Genomic DNA, 14838 nt, shown 5'->3' with positions numbered 1-14838 from the left:
AAGAAATTTTATAGACAGACAGGTATTCCAATAATTTATAGACCTCAAGATGATGTCAATCAACCTACCGCGGCTTATGTATTTTTAAAACCCCATCAAAATGCAACACCTTACAGCTTCACACTACATCGATAAGTCAGATGTTTCTTTTTTTCAGTGCTTTAAGGTCCAAATCAAAAACGTGACAACCTTTCACATGCAGTTAGAGTGAATGGGCTCTGCCACAATGCTGTGCATTTTCCCCTCAAAAACACAAGAGGAAAAATGCTGCCTTAGAAATGTCTTGATTTGTTTTTTTTGTTTTCAGGTAGAAACCATGGCTTCTGGCTTGGCTAAAATCTGACACCGTTCATTTGCTTTGGCTGAGCTGAAATGGCTTTTCTTTGGGGGATAGATAAATCACCGCACATCTCCAGGTGTGCACAGGCACACCGCAGCAGTCACCATTTAGATCGGCGCTACAGAGTGCTCTGCCGTCAGTGTGACAGTGTTTGTGACAGCTTATCACAACAGCTCTCCATTATGTGTAAGCTGCGCTCATGATCAAAAGTAAAATACATGACATGACTGACGGGGATCAATACAAAAATTCTCCAGATGTCCTTAATGTTCCTTTCCAACTGATTTCACCTTTTTGCTGATTTCTGTATTGTGGCACCAATGAACTTGCAAGATATAACGTTGCTATGGAAATGTATTAATTTCCATTTGTTTTGTGTCCTCAAAGTCAAGGAGATGGGTTGCTTTCAGATAAATGCAATTGTGAGTCAAGCTGATTTAACTGACATCTGCAGGAGTCTATAGAATCAACAGTGGATGAACCAAAACTAACAGTGCTACATAACTGAGAAAATCTAAGTTTATTTGAATGGCTAAATTAAGAGAGAGGGAGGGGGAAAGCAGCACTCTGAGCTGACAGATGGTATGACACATTTAATTCTCAAGTGGAAGGACTTCAAGTGGAAAAAAGGACTAAGAAATGAGGTCCAGAGATTCTCTGGTGTCTGCGAGACATGAGTGCAACACAGTTCACCGATCAGAAAGTCAAAAGTCAACACTTGCATTTCATTCTTTCCATTAATGCTGATTTGTTTGATTTGTGCAATTTGGATCCTGGGTGCATTCACCGTGGCAAGCATATGATTTTATATTCAAGCATGTAAAATCTAATTCAAATGATTGGTTGCAAAAAACAGAATTTAATTATTTAATAATTTCTCTTTAAATCAGCAACACATTATAGTAACTTCTGACAAATATTTGGCTTGTTTATTATGAACAGCTGACAGTGATTCAGATGTTTATGCAAGTAGGAGTAACAATATCCTATTATTAACTATCAACTATTATCCACAAACAACTGTTCAATTTCAGGTTTTGTTCTCTCAAGGAACATGATAATTGTTTTTATTATTATTATTATTTTTATTATCAACCGATTAATTAATGTTATTTAGAGAAATCACTAGTGTTTTTGGAGGTCAGCCCAATGCCAAACATTTTAGCCATCATGACTAAAATAATAAATGAACAAACGCTTCGTAATCAAGATACATGCACATACAGACCAGAATCAAATAAGGCACTTAAGGCTGTGTGTATGACATCTGTAATTTATAATACAGGCTCTGACAAAATGTTCATTGCTTCAGTCATTAAAATATTGCAAATTTTAAAAACAGTTTGAATGATAAAGTCAATATCCCATTCATACAAAAGAAGGAATCAGTGTTTGTGCATGAATCTACATACTATAGTGAATATATTAATATATACACAATATAACATCTAAAGGGCCTTATTTGCTACACACACTCCTGTGGTCCTGTGTCGGCCTGTGTGTGTGTGTGTGTGTGTGTGGGTGGTTGTGTGAGTGAGTGGGTGTAAAGTAATGGGCACAATATACACAAATTCAAAATTCTGTAAGAGAACAACTAAATCTCAGCTTTAATAGAATGAAGTTCTCCACTATATTTACTTTTTCTATCTGTGTCTGTTAATCTATCTGTCTGTGTGTCTGTCTGTCTGTCTGTCTGTCTGTCTATCTATCTATCTATCTATCTATCTATCTGTCTGTCTGTCTGTCTGTCTATCTATCTATCTATCTATCTATCTATCTATCTATCTATCTATCTGTCTATCTGTTTATTCATCCATCCATACATCCACAAATGGATGTACACAAACACAAAAAAACAATCATTCTGCACATAAATGTCTCTTTATTCAAAAATAGATTTTTTTTCTTCATGCATTTAAACTCCATTTAAGGGTTTACACAGATCGATGGATTGTTGCTGTCCTCAGCAGTTTTGTGCCAGACAAAAATGACATTCTTTTAGACAGAGTTTCTGGAGCCAAGCGTCAAAGGACAAGCACAGGCCACTGTCTCTTGCTACACAAAACGTCCCCCGCTGCGTCTGGTACCACACGCAGGGCAAAAGCAAAATGAAAGAGGCATACTTTACTCTCATTCCCCTTACAGGAAAACCGACTGCCTTGTTACCCACATTTCTATAACTTCACGGAATAACCATTAGAGGAAAAGTAAGAAAACAATGATGCTACTGTAAGTGCATGTGGGCGTCCACAAACGAGAGTGTATAGGCTATGTGTGTGAGTGACTGAGAGTAAGAGGGAATGGGAAAGCAAGCATAAGCGAGATGGGAGATGAAGAATGACTGAAAGAGAGGAAACAGGGAATCGAGTCAAACTTAAATTTGATTTGTTGATGAACTACTTATCTAAAGCTGATTACATAGACCAGACTGCATGCTGATTGCATTATAAAACGATTGTATCTCACCACGGATTCCCAAAACAACTCCAGCAGAAAAGCAGCCAGATTAGGCTAATAATAATAATATTTATAGTTCAAGAAAAAAAAGTTAACTAATTAAAATGTGTTTATTACTAACGAAAATTATTAAATAACGAAATAACACCTAGCCTATTAATTAGCTACATAAATAACATTCTGCAAAACATGTCAAATGAAAAGGTAGGCTACATAAAACGTATAGGTTACAGACTACATACATAAATACACACACACACACTTATCATAATGTAAATAACATAATCGTAGACTTACTTCAAGACAGCACTGTCTCCTTGTCTGACAGTGATGTTGTCCTTTAAATAAGAATCTCCGCTTCTCGCTGGCACTCCTGCGGGCACAAGGAACAGCAGTCTTAGAGCCACAACAACCAGGCATTTCCACTGCAGCTCAAAATAACCAGTTAAGCCCATTTTTTCCGTTAGAAAACTCAGAAACTTCCGTCCGCAAAAAGAAGCGTGGAACCGAAAGAGCGTAAATGTGGTTCCCCTCGGAACGCAGCGTTCACTTCGTATTCCGTCCTCTAAATATCCCCAAAAGTATTAGTTTTACTCAGTGTTACTGACAGGAAATCCTATAAAACGCTCGTAAATATTCCTTGAAAGTTTTCAACAGTCGGGTGAAACGTTTTTTTCACGCGTTTTCAGACACACTGAGGTGCTGTACCGAGTCTTCAGAGGCAGCACATATGTTGCTCGCGCTCTCCGAGGGATGCGCGCGCTCTAGATGCTTCGTTCTGTGCCTCGTCGTCTTCAAATTCACTTTAATTAGACCCGTACAAACTGAACGCGACTGCGAGATGATGTTCAGTGCGTGAACACCTCCGGGGGTGCTGAAACGGGCTGGCTGTGTGTGGAAAGAAGCTGAAATACTCCTGGAGACAGAGAGAACGCGCTCGGTGGTGCTCTTGTGCACAGATAGGTGAAGAAACTGACTACCCGTCAGATCCTCTGTCTCTCTAACTAGGGCTGAACTCTGGGTGAACGCATGCGGAGAAGACATTATACACCCGCTGAGGTCACCATAGAGAATGGAGGGAATATTTACTCCAAACACATTCAGATAAATAATACATGTATTGTGGACAACTGGGCAATTCTCTATGTATCTATCTATCTATCTATCTATCTATCTATCTATCTATCTATCTAATACCATCTTTAGATGTTTTTTTTTTTCTTTCCTGCCGATTAGTAATGCATACTAAACCTAAACAATATGTGATTATGAAATTAGACTTGTGGAATCATCTTGTGGATCATTTTCAGCAACATTTAATCATTAAAGTGATCATTTTTAGCCTTGCATGAAATATAATCCATGATTAGGAGATTAGAGTGAGCAGAATCCAAACATTTTATGTGGTGTGGAATTTATTTCAGATTATCATTCTCATATCCATATACCACAGTCTTCAGATAATCCTTAATTAATCACCGCACTTAAACTAGTTCATGTTTACACTGATGCTAGATTCACTGCAGCAAAAGAAATACAGAAGATAAAGGTTTAGATAGGGGGATTATTGATTGGATTGTTACTTTAGCATTTTACCAGAGATCATTACATTAAATGATGATGAACATGCCATGTGGAAGTATTGCATAAGATAAGGTTTAATTAAAAAAATATACATCTTCCTTATATGCAACCTGGTACTTGAGAAACTGATTTGATTCAAGTGTTTTTTAATTAAAACCTGACTGAGCTAAGCAAATTGTATATCTGTTTAGCTAATTAGAAGTGTGAATCCACGCTTCAGTGTAATTCAGTCGAAAATAATACCCTTGATTTGATCATAATTCTGGGAGAAGGGAAAACAACAGACGTCTTCTGATCCTTAACATCTGAACCGACTGATTTAGCAGAAATCTGGAAAACCCAACCATTCGACCATTGGTACCACCGCTGTGGACACAATGAGCCAATTATCTTTCTTTGTTTAATTGTTTTTCTGTATTTCTGGAGGAAGCTCAGCTGTGTTCAATCCCAGAACTCTGGGTGGGCAGATAATACAATGTTTCATCTCACTGTTTTTGTTGTGGATCAGTCACGATGGTTCACATCTTTGTTATGAGTGTATCTATAGTTAGCATTTCAATTCAGGTCAGTTGATGATCTTGTGTTGAAATGGGTCAACAAGTAAATGCTCAGATATGGATCATCAAGATTCCCAAATTAAATGTATGCTTTGCTCTGTAAGCAAAAGGTCTTCCATAAACCTGCACAGGGTGTATTTCTACACACAGGCAGTTCACACTGCTCAGTGAACGCCACTAATGTAAACAGACATAAAGATCACCATGAAGGAACGCAATCAGAAAGAAGCCACAGAAAGAAAACAATACATGTGAATCTACTGTCGTCTTGCAGAGACAGATATGGCACGAAGCGGGTCACACTGGCTGTTTGTGATATAACTACAGTCACTTCTGATTAACTGCTGTCTGCCTTGTGCCACAGTTCTGATAGTTGCGGAGGCTGCAGTTACGTAGAATTACCTATCCATCTCTGTTTAACCAGCTATCCATCTGTCAATCCAAATTACTGACCTTTTTTTTTCATCCATGCCAAAATGGCCACAAACCACTGTAAATCATAACGCAGTGTAGCAAACTGCCACATTAATACACGATATAAGGTTACAGATGTGTGTTTAGTTAATTTTATATTTTGCTTAAAATTCTAACCCAATCAGAGTTGAAACTACTTTATGCATTTTAAAATAAAGAGATAGTGCCCATCCAATTTCAGAAGACTTGGTTCCGGAAGTATTTTCCCATTTCATTTTCCATAGGGATTTAAAAAATTCTTATGTTATGCATAAAATGTTTATCTGAAGCTAAAATGTATATTAAATCTGACAAAAGATAAGGTACAAAACTATGTGCTTTAGTGAGGAAAAGATGGGAGTGGGTGGAGCTAAATAACTATTTCCAAGCACTTTGCTCACTGCAACTCTGATTGGTGGAATTTTCTATACAGAATTATGGGTACTGTAGGTTTTAACAACGAATTCTGATATTAAACACAATTATTTATTCACAACAGGTTTGTCTTAAAGGTTTATTAGTTATTGTTTAAAAAAAAAAGTTTCTCTATGGAGAATATTAATTTAGTTTTTACAATCAGAACCCTCTATTTTTTATGTCAATCAAACTGATATATATATATATATATTAGTAGCAAGTCACTATGAATCTTGTAACTGTGACTTGTAAGTTGCTATTAAATCACAGTGCTATGTGAAAATGTAATTATTTCAAACTATATTAGTGTGGTATGACACCTCGAGTCTAAATGCACTCTGGCATATCATATCTTGCTCATTATCTCTTAATTTCTTATCAAATGGCAAGATACTTACATATGTGCACTGCAAATGTCTTCATTTAACCTCAAGGTCAAAAGCAATTTGGGCCAGAAAACTAGGACATTAGCATACCATTTCGACGACTAGATCTCTGGCAACTGCAGATTTTGCCATCCTGCCAGAATCAGTAAGTGTGTTAGTGTAGGCTGCCACTGTATTCAAAGTAAAGACATTTCGCTTTAGCTTTTCAATCAAAAATGTTACTCCAGTTGAGCCATTCTTGGTAGATAACATTAATTCAGCTAGATGCATTGGGATGAGAGCTAAAATCACTTCAGTTTGAGGAAAGCTATGTTGAAAATGTCAATTATCATTCCGCATGGTTATGCAAATTATGTTGAGAGACGACAAGTTAATACAGCTGATATAGCTGGAAATATCTGACGCTCAATCTGCGGTTGACATTTAGAGTCACTCAAAACTATTCATGCGCGTTTACTCTCGTACTGTCACCTGATGTTCAATTTCCCTGTCTGCAGTGTCTAGCGTTAAACTATCAATTTGATAAATGCAGACTTGATAAAAAGTGACTTCCGCACATTTGTGTAAGCTTGTCTGTGTATGTTTTCTAATTATTGGTGCCTTAACTTAATTTTTGACATGAGCCAGTATCTGCAGGGAGGGAAAATAGCTCTTTAACTCGCTTTTTAAACAATAGGCCAAATAATGAATGCAACCTGAACAGCTGTTGGAGACACATGGAACTAATTAGCATAGTTTGGCAATATCCAATATCTCTAAAGGACCAGAAAAAGTAGTTTTGCGCTCTATTATTAAATTATGTATGTTTGTACGTTGAAAGCACTTCAAATCTGTTACAACATATTAATTACAATATAAATTGTACATTAATGGTGGAGTCTAACTGCATGGTACATTATTACACCAGTAGGGGGCGACAAGTCTTTATAAGTAAGTCATAGACTCATTTATTCATCTGATTGGTTCAAAACACTGATTTAATGAAACTAGGAACAAAACAAGTAACAAGTCTTTAAGAGTGAGTCAGTAAATCACAGTTAACTGATTAATTCAAAACACTGATGTACACAGGGGAAAAAAAACAAGTGACAAGTCCTTATTAGAAGGTTATTTGTTGACTAGCAACATAAACAACACTAACAAAGGTCAGCTCGAACTGGCAAAGATCGAACCTTTAATAATACAGAGGCAAAAGCAGGATGTAATCTTCACATGGCATTTCTTCCATGTTCAGTTTTCTTAAAAAAAAAAAAAAAGAAGAAGAAGAATCCCTTCAAACATATCTGGCTAAAGAATAATCCCCAAGTTGACCTTTCAGGACCAAAACTGAAGCAAAGCTCACAAAATCTATTCATTAGTGTCACAAAGTCTGAGACATGCGACGCAGCCTGATTCTGAACTCCTTGATCCCAGAGTGCACCATTCATGCTCGTCACACTCCACAAGTTTGTCTGTCACCATTCAGACATGGATTTAAAGGGATATGTACTCAAAAATGAATATTCTACCATTTTCTCTTGCTTTCGTATCCTTTCAAACCATTATGTTTTTTTTTCTTCTGTAGAAAATAAAAGATGATGTTAGGCAGAATGTCCATGCTGCTCTTTTCCTTAGAATGAAAGTGAATGGTGACCAAGCTTCAAAAGCCATTATAACAATTTCCCAATAGCAATAATTTGGGGTTACTCTATGACTTGAAATACAGTATGTGAATCATATTTTATGCTGTTTTTATTGTACACTTTGTAATTTTAGGTGTTTAACCGCCCCCTAGTCATCATTCACTTTTAATGTAAATGAAAAAGCCACTTTGACATTCTGCTAAGCATCTTCTTTTTGTGTTCCATGGATAGTGAAATGGGTTTGAAATAACATGAGGGTGAGTAAATGATGAAATAATCCTCTAAGCAAAACACTGAGCCATATTCTATTGAATATTCATCATGGTGTGGAGAAAAACTTCTAAACAGTCATCTTTAGACAACGAGACCGCAGTGACAAGTACATTTGCATGAAGGAACTGCATCATTCACAGTGCACTGGTTTCCTAATACTGTGATTCATTACGAAAGCACTTGAGATGACCCCTCTATAGGCCGCTTGCACTAAAGAGAACCTTATATTTTGACCCCAAGTCCTCGACATAAGGTTTTGTTTAAAGAATGCGCAACAACGCCATTATCTTCATTCTGGAGAATCTGTTTGAACAGAACGGAGCATCTCTCCCAGAGGAGACTTGCTAACCTTGCAATGAACTGAGAAGGTCTACTCTCCTGTGATAACTTCTGCTAAACTAACAATGAGTGTTGTGTCCTTGGTAATACATTTCACTGAAAGACAAGCAAAAGGTGCTATTGTACAAAATAGTTTGAAGGTTGCTTCTTATCATTTCAAATTACAAAGCAGTGCGAAAACATCAAATCAAAGACTTTACGAAGAGGTTTGATGTATGTTCACAGTTACACTTGATCTAGGATGTTTAATTCCTTTGAATGCATTTCATGCCTAAGCTGTTTTCCTCAAGGCAAGAAACAGATCACACAGATGTTCTGCCGTCATGTCTTTTAGTTCTTAAACATCAAAACGAGTGAGAAATGAACATATTATGGTGATTCTCATTCATTTAGTCTAACTGCTAACTTCTGCAATAAAATTTTTTTTTTTCATTTTGAGCAATACTGTTGATACCGAAAAGACAGCATGTGCAGCAAAACAATATCGTCTTGTTTGGTGTTTTGCAAATATTCCCCCCTGAAGTTCCTCCAATTGAGACACAGAATTGTTTGCTGAAATACATAACGAATACCTGTAATATTTCTAGTAACCTGCTGCTTTGAATACCAATGTGAAAAAAACTAAAGATAATATTTTCTTTGCTGGCACACCCGTCTCCATCACCAGGCATGGTTTTGTAATAGAAATAAGGCTTTATATAAGAAAATAAAATAAATGTGACTAGTTATACATAAAATCTTAAAGAAACAGTTCCCCCCAAAATGAATATGTGTTCACCCAGAGGACATCCAAGATTTAGATAATGAGTTTGTTTCTTCATTAGAACAGATTTGTGGAAATTGGCATTACATCCCTTGCCTCACCAATGGATCCTCTGCAGTGAATGGGTGCCGAAGGAATTAGAATCCAAACATCTTATAACAAGTAATCTGCATAACTCCAGTTCATCAATAAACATTGAAGTGAAGTGAAAAGCTGCATGTTTGTAAGAAAAACATCCATCAATGTGATTTAATGTCAAACCATCATTTCTGGCCAAAATACCAGTCCATAATCCATAACACTTCCTCTAGTGGAAAAAGTCCATCACTTTTGTCCTCTCTCATCAAAATGCACAGAAATATTTGTTTAGAACTGTTTTGCATCATTTTAACTAGTAATTTTAACTAGTCAATTTTCTCTCCTGATTCAGGCAAAATGACTCTGGAGAAAGCAGTATTATGGATAGAGAACTAGAGAAGCAACGGTTTTTAGTCAAGTCTTAATGATAGATTTGATACTTATAAACACATATTTTCAGAAATTCAAAAGACTTTCAAAATTAATCACAAAAAAATGACAAGTGACGTTTAATTAAATGTGAAATTTTTAAACAGACTGAAATAGTATTTTCTTGTAAAATGGACTCCAATAACCTCCCATTTTGTTTACAACTTCGTAAAAGTAATTTTTACTGTATATAAACGTGTTAGGATGGCCCAAAGTTTTAATGGGTTTTAAAGGGACTTCCTTTCCTGCAGGGCTACTGTGCAGTAATGAACTCCTCTGAGCGGTTTCACAAAATGTTAGCAAATTACAGGGCAATTTAAAATGACCTGGTGCCACTATTGCATCCATCCAGCCAGCAGACACATGCATTTCTATTGTTCAAAAACAGCAGCCTCCACTATCACTCACACAGTCTGCTGTAGTCAGTTAGGAATTAATTTGAGTCCTGACCCTGAAGCAACTGGACTGAATATGATGACAAATCTCATACAGGGAGCGGCTCATGGCCTGCACATTTTTTATCTGTCACACAGTTTGCGTCGCCATAGTAGGCATCTATTCACAAGCAAAGTGACTAACAGAATAATAATGGAAGTGTTTGTATGTACATATACAGTAGATGACCCCTCTGATATTTCCAGTCACTTTTGTCTGGCTGTTAAATGACTGTTATAACAAACGCATCTTATAATGACTATTTCTTCTGAAATGCATTATCAAAGGTTTATATAGGATGGCTCAAGTATTTCCCCCTAGAGCCCCATGTGGCGATGCCTACGTGAAGTATTACTCACATTAAACCACCAAAATTAGTTTATCAATGTTTTATGAGAAGCATTTCACACAGAGGATAAAATATAATGACATTTCAAGTCAAACGATGACCTGCAGATTGCTGCACGTATGCACTGAAAAACAGCGAAATAATTTAAGTGTCATATGAACATAGTGAAATATATAACCAATGCAAAATGCTGTTATTAATTCACCTGCTGTTGCTTCTTTGAATCCTTTATTTGCCACTATCGAAAGGATGGATTGAACAAAAAACTGAACTACATGATAGATAAATAAATAGATAGACAGACAGACTGTAGATAGATAGATAGATAGATAGATAGATAGATAGATAGATAGATAGATAGATAGATAGATAGATAGATAGATAGATAGATAGATAGATAGATAGATAGATTAATCTGTGGCAGAAGAAATAATTTCCACATATGACAAAAAGGAAAGTTCCACTAAAAAAGAGAAAGAGCAGAGAGACAAGATAAATTGATGTGAGCACAGCTGTCCCTTATTGAAAACAATAGCCATAACTAGATCCAGCCTTGGCCATTTGGCTCTGCTGGTCGATCTCAACATGCTTTATGATTGATGGAAGTTTGCAACCATGACGCACTGTGTTGGCTTTATTGTGTTACCCTAAAACAGGTGTAAAGATTGCAATGAACAGCCTATGGGAGACAGTTTATATGCAGTGCAGAATGGCCATTTGACAATGCGGTACAAGAGCTATTATTGTAAATGAGGAATGAGGAAAGCTATTGATTTAGACCTAAAAAATAATTAATAATAAAAAATAAAAAAATTCAGATTGTTTGCCCCCTTAAGCTGTAGAATATCTAATTAAGTAAAATATACATGGTACAATCAACCTGAATGCATTTCTGTATTTGTACAGTAGCTGAATAATTACTCAAACTACTGAGGTGACTTTTCAAACTAGTCCTCATTGGCTATAATTGGACTCACAGTGCTAAGCAGTAATTATTAGCTATCATGCATTTTAATGCTGGAGATTCAAAGCAATTTATGTTTTGTATGATAGAGAATTGACTTACTATTCCTGAGAGGACAGTTTCAATGAAGTGATTAAGATGCCTTGTATGTTAACTGATTATTCTGATTATTCTCATCAGTGAACACAATTGAATATAGTTTGTTTACAGATTATAAAACGTGTCAAAGAAAGTTACAGAAAGGTTCATCTGTGTTCCCTGATTTCCTGACGAGGTAAAATGACACTGTGGTTGACATCCACTCTACCTTCTACCCATACCCCCCCAAAATCCAGGCTTGGTAAGTGTTGACATTATGTAATATCAGAAATGTTCCCAAACATCATTTCTAATTTAGAGACAAGTAATTTTTCTGTTCACGCTAAAATCAAAAATGCTGGCCAAACATCAATGCCAATAAAAACCGTGTGTGGGAGAGGTTTCTGTTTGCACCAGGGGGTCAAGGTGTGGCTGATTAATAAAGTCCCAGCTGATAGATGGGGTAAAAAAAAAAAAAGTGTTGTGATTGATTATCCATGCATTCATATAAAATATTATATTATATTATATATATATATATATATATATATATATATATATATATATATATATATATATATATATATATATATATATATATAAAATGATTTTTACAATTATTTTTATTTGTGAATATATGCTATTCTATTCTATGCTAACTTCTTTCAGATCATCATCAAAGCTCAGTAAATATTGGTCAACGGCACAGATTTACTTTAGATTTACTTACTAAAACTCACATATTATGTTTTCAGGCAATTTCAATTTCTTATTTTCTTAATTTCTTAACACAGTGGCTATATTTAAGTTTGTGAGTTGTTTACTTACTTTCTTGTCATTATATTATTAATTCGGACTGTTTAGCGAATGCAGGACACAGGATTTCACATGAATCAATCACAGACGAACATAACCAGTCATATCCAATCATATCACGATGGAGGCACTGCCTCCCCTCACATGACTTTCCAACAGTCATTCTCAGTCACCCCCCAATAAACCCACCGCACACTTTAGGAGGTCTGTTAAAACTCAATGGGCTCAGGGGAGGCAAAAAAAAGTTGTTGTAACTGATGGACAATGTTTTTCTTTAGAAAAACGAATGATTTCTACACTTTTTATGTTCTGTTTTGTAATACTGGCATTGTTTATTTTTGTACTACTTTTTTTCTCATCCAATACATGCATTTTGCACAAGTCATGTGCTTTTTTGATCATTAATTTTCATTCCATTGAAAAGTATGACCAGTATATTCTACTTTTGTGTCATAAGATTTCTGAAACAACAAGGTTGAGTAAATGATATAATTAAATCTACTCTACGTGCCTGGAGAAGGAAGGGGAACTACAGATATTCTCAGTGATCTTGAACCGATTCGAATGAAGTATATTAAATAAAATTACAAGTATTAAATTAAACCATGAAACACATATATCCATGGACTGATTTAAACTCTTTCCTGTCCTTTTCTTTAGAATAGATTAGTCATATAGCAAATAACCTGTTGAAAGGAACTCGGAACTCAACAATGCAATATTCCCCGGAAAAAGTGACTTTCATTTATATTAGGCTTGACAAATTGGAAAGCGCTTGACAGGCTCCCTTGATCTTCATTGACTTTCATCAAAGGTTGCAGACTGCAGTGAAAGACTGGGGATTACTTTGGAGTGTTTGGAGGCTTTGCTCTTAAATTAGTCATGGCTTAGAAAGCAACGATTCTTCCACCGATTTTTAAGTTCACTCACTCTACATCTATACAACATTAAGAAGCTCTAAGACAATACATCATGCATAACCATAGACTGACGGACACATGCTGTGCTTAAAATCAAAGGTGAAGGATATGAAGAAGGCTGCAAATGGTGATAAAATATTTTATTAGAGGAACATTTGGGGGTAAATATTATGTAGTTCAAAACATCAGAAGCCATTCTGGAGGAACCTCAATATATATTAGAAAATCAGATGAAGCTTTGATGTACTAAATGTACTCTACTCACCCTTTAAGACTTTGGGTGGAGGAAAAGCAGAAAATATAACATATTGATAAAAATCACTGTTCTCTTCCAGCGTGAGTGATGTTGTTTTCACACCGCGCAGAAATGCACTATTGATCAGTAACCCCACTACATTTACCATCATTTTTCTACTTGGCACACCACAGACAGAAATCACTCGCGCTTCCAGGGCCACTTAACTTGCCCTTTTGAGGGAGAAAGGGATATCAGTGTATGCAGTATGGACCGAGCTCGCCCCAGCCAAACAACACCGCCCACCGTAATGGAGTGTGTTTGACCAGCAGTGCATGGAATTGGTTCCTTCTTTTATTAGCAGGATAAGAAATCTGTGACTACAAAACAAGCAGCGAGTGAACATAAACAACAATCCAGGGATATACAGTAATGGATTTACAAAACTTTGTCAGGACATACTGCTTCTTATCTTCAAAGAAACGGAACAAAAAATAATCTTGCACTTTTATGTACAAAAAGTATTCTTAATAAAGAGTATAAAAGTATAAATGCTAAACAGTATTTTACTACACATAATCTTGTCTTGATTTCCAGTAAAAATATCAAAACATCTTTAAAACAACAAAGTTACATGAAAAGCCATGAAATACTTGTTACATGAAATATTCGTTTATATGGCTTAAATCAAGCTTATTTATAATAATGTATTAAATCACATTTCTAAACATATTTCTTTTATTCTAATATTTTTTTCATTATGTGTTCTGTTTAATTTAAACATGCCATTATATTTTCAATAGATTTTTGGTTTAAACAAAATAAGAAATAAGAAAAATAGAAATATACAATAAAATAATAAAAATTAAATTAAAATACATTGTAATGTAATACCATTTGCTACCAGCATAAATGTCAAAGCAGAATACATTGTGTGCAGTAAGTTTTAATATTGTGTGCTTTTTACAAAAATGTTGACATGTTTTTAAGGATACTTTGAAGTCTTTATTTGGGAAAAAAAGTAAAAATGCATTGCATTGCAATACATTTTTATTTTTTTATTTTTATTGGAATATGTTTTACATTACTATTTAAGTATTTCTTTAAAAGTGAAAGTGTTACTTTGTCATTTCTGGCATTTTTGCCAAATTGTTTTACCACCATTTTTTTAGTGTATAATAAATGATGGAAGATATCACTAGTAAAATGTTTTGAAAATACAAAAAATGATTTTATTAATCGATGTCCTAAAATATGTTTACAGTACAATGATTAAGACATTACTTTTGCCGGAAACTCAATTAAATGAAAATGAACATGCAACAGCCTCAACAAAATGCTAA

General features: G+C 35.3%; 1 protein-coding gene across 2 annotated transcripts in view; it reads right to left on the bottom strand.

The window, feature by feature from the left end:
• Positions 1-14838, bottom strand: part of LOC113109878 (opioid-binding protein/cell adhesion molecule-like) — a 167635-nt gene that overhangs the window by 72009 nt on the left and 80788 nt on the right. The window contains exon 4 of one of the 2 annotated variants that reach the window (XM_026273689.1): positions 3095-3170. In XM_026273689.1, the coding sequence (XP_026129474.1) occupies positions 3095-3170 (76 nt within the window). Of the gene's footprint in view, positions 1-3094; positions 3797-14838 lie in introns of those variants that run through there. The other variant, XM_026273688.1, reaches the window with a different exon arrangement.

This window comes from Carassius auratus, chromosome 10 (genome assembly GCF_003368295.1).
Source record: "Carassius auratus strain Wakin chromosome 10, ASM336829v1, whole genome shotgun sequence".
In the NCBI taxonomy this organism is placed as follows: Eukaryota; Metazoa; Chordata; class Actinopteri; order Cypriniformes; family Cyprinidae; genus Carassius; species Carassius auratus.
This window is presented reverse-complemented; position numbering and strand designations above follow the sequence as displayed.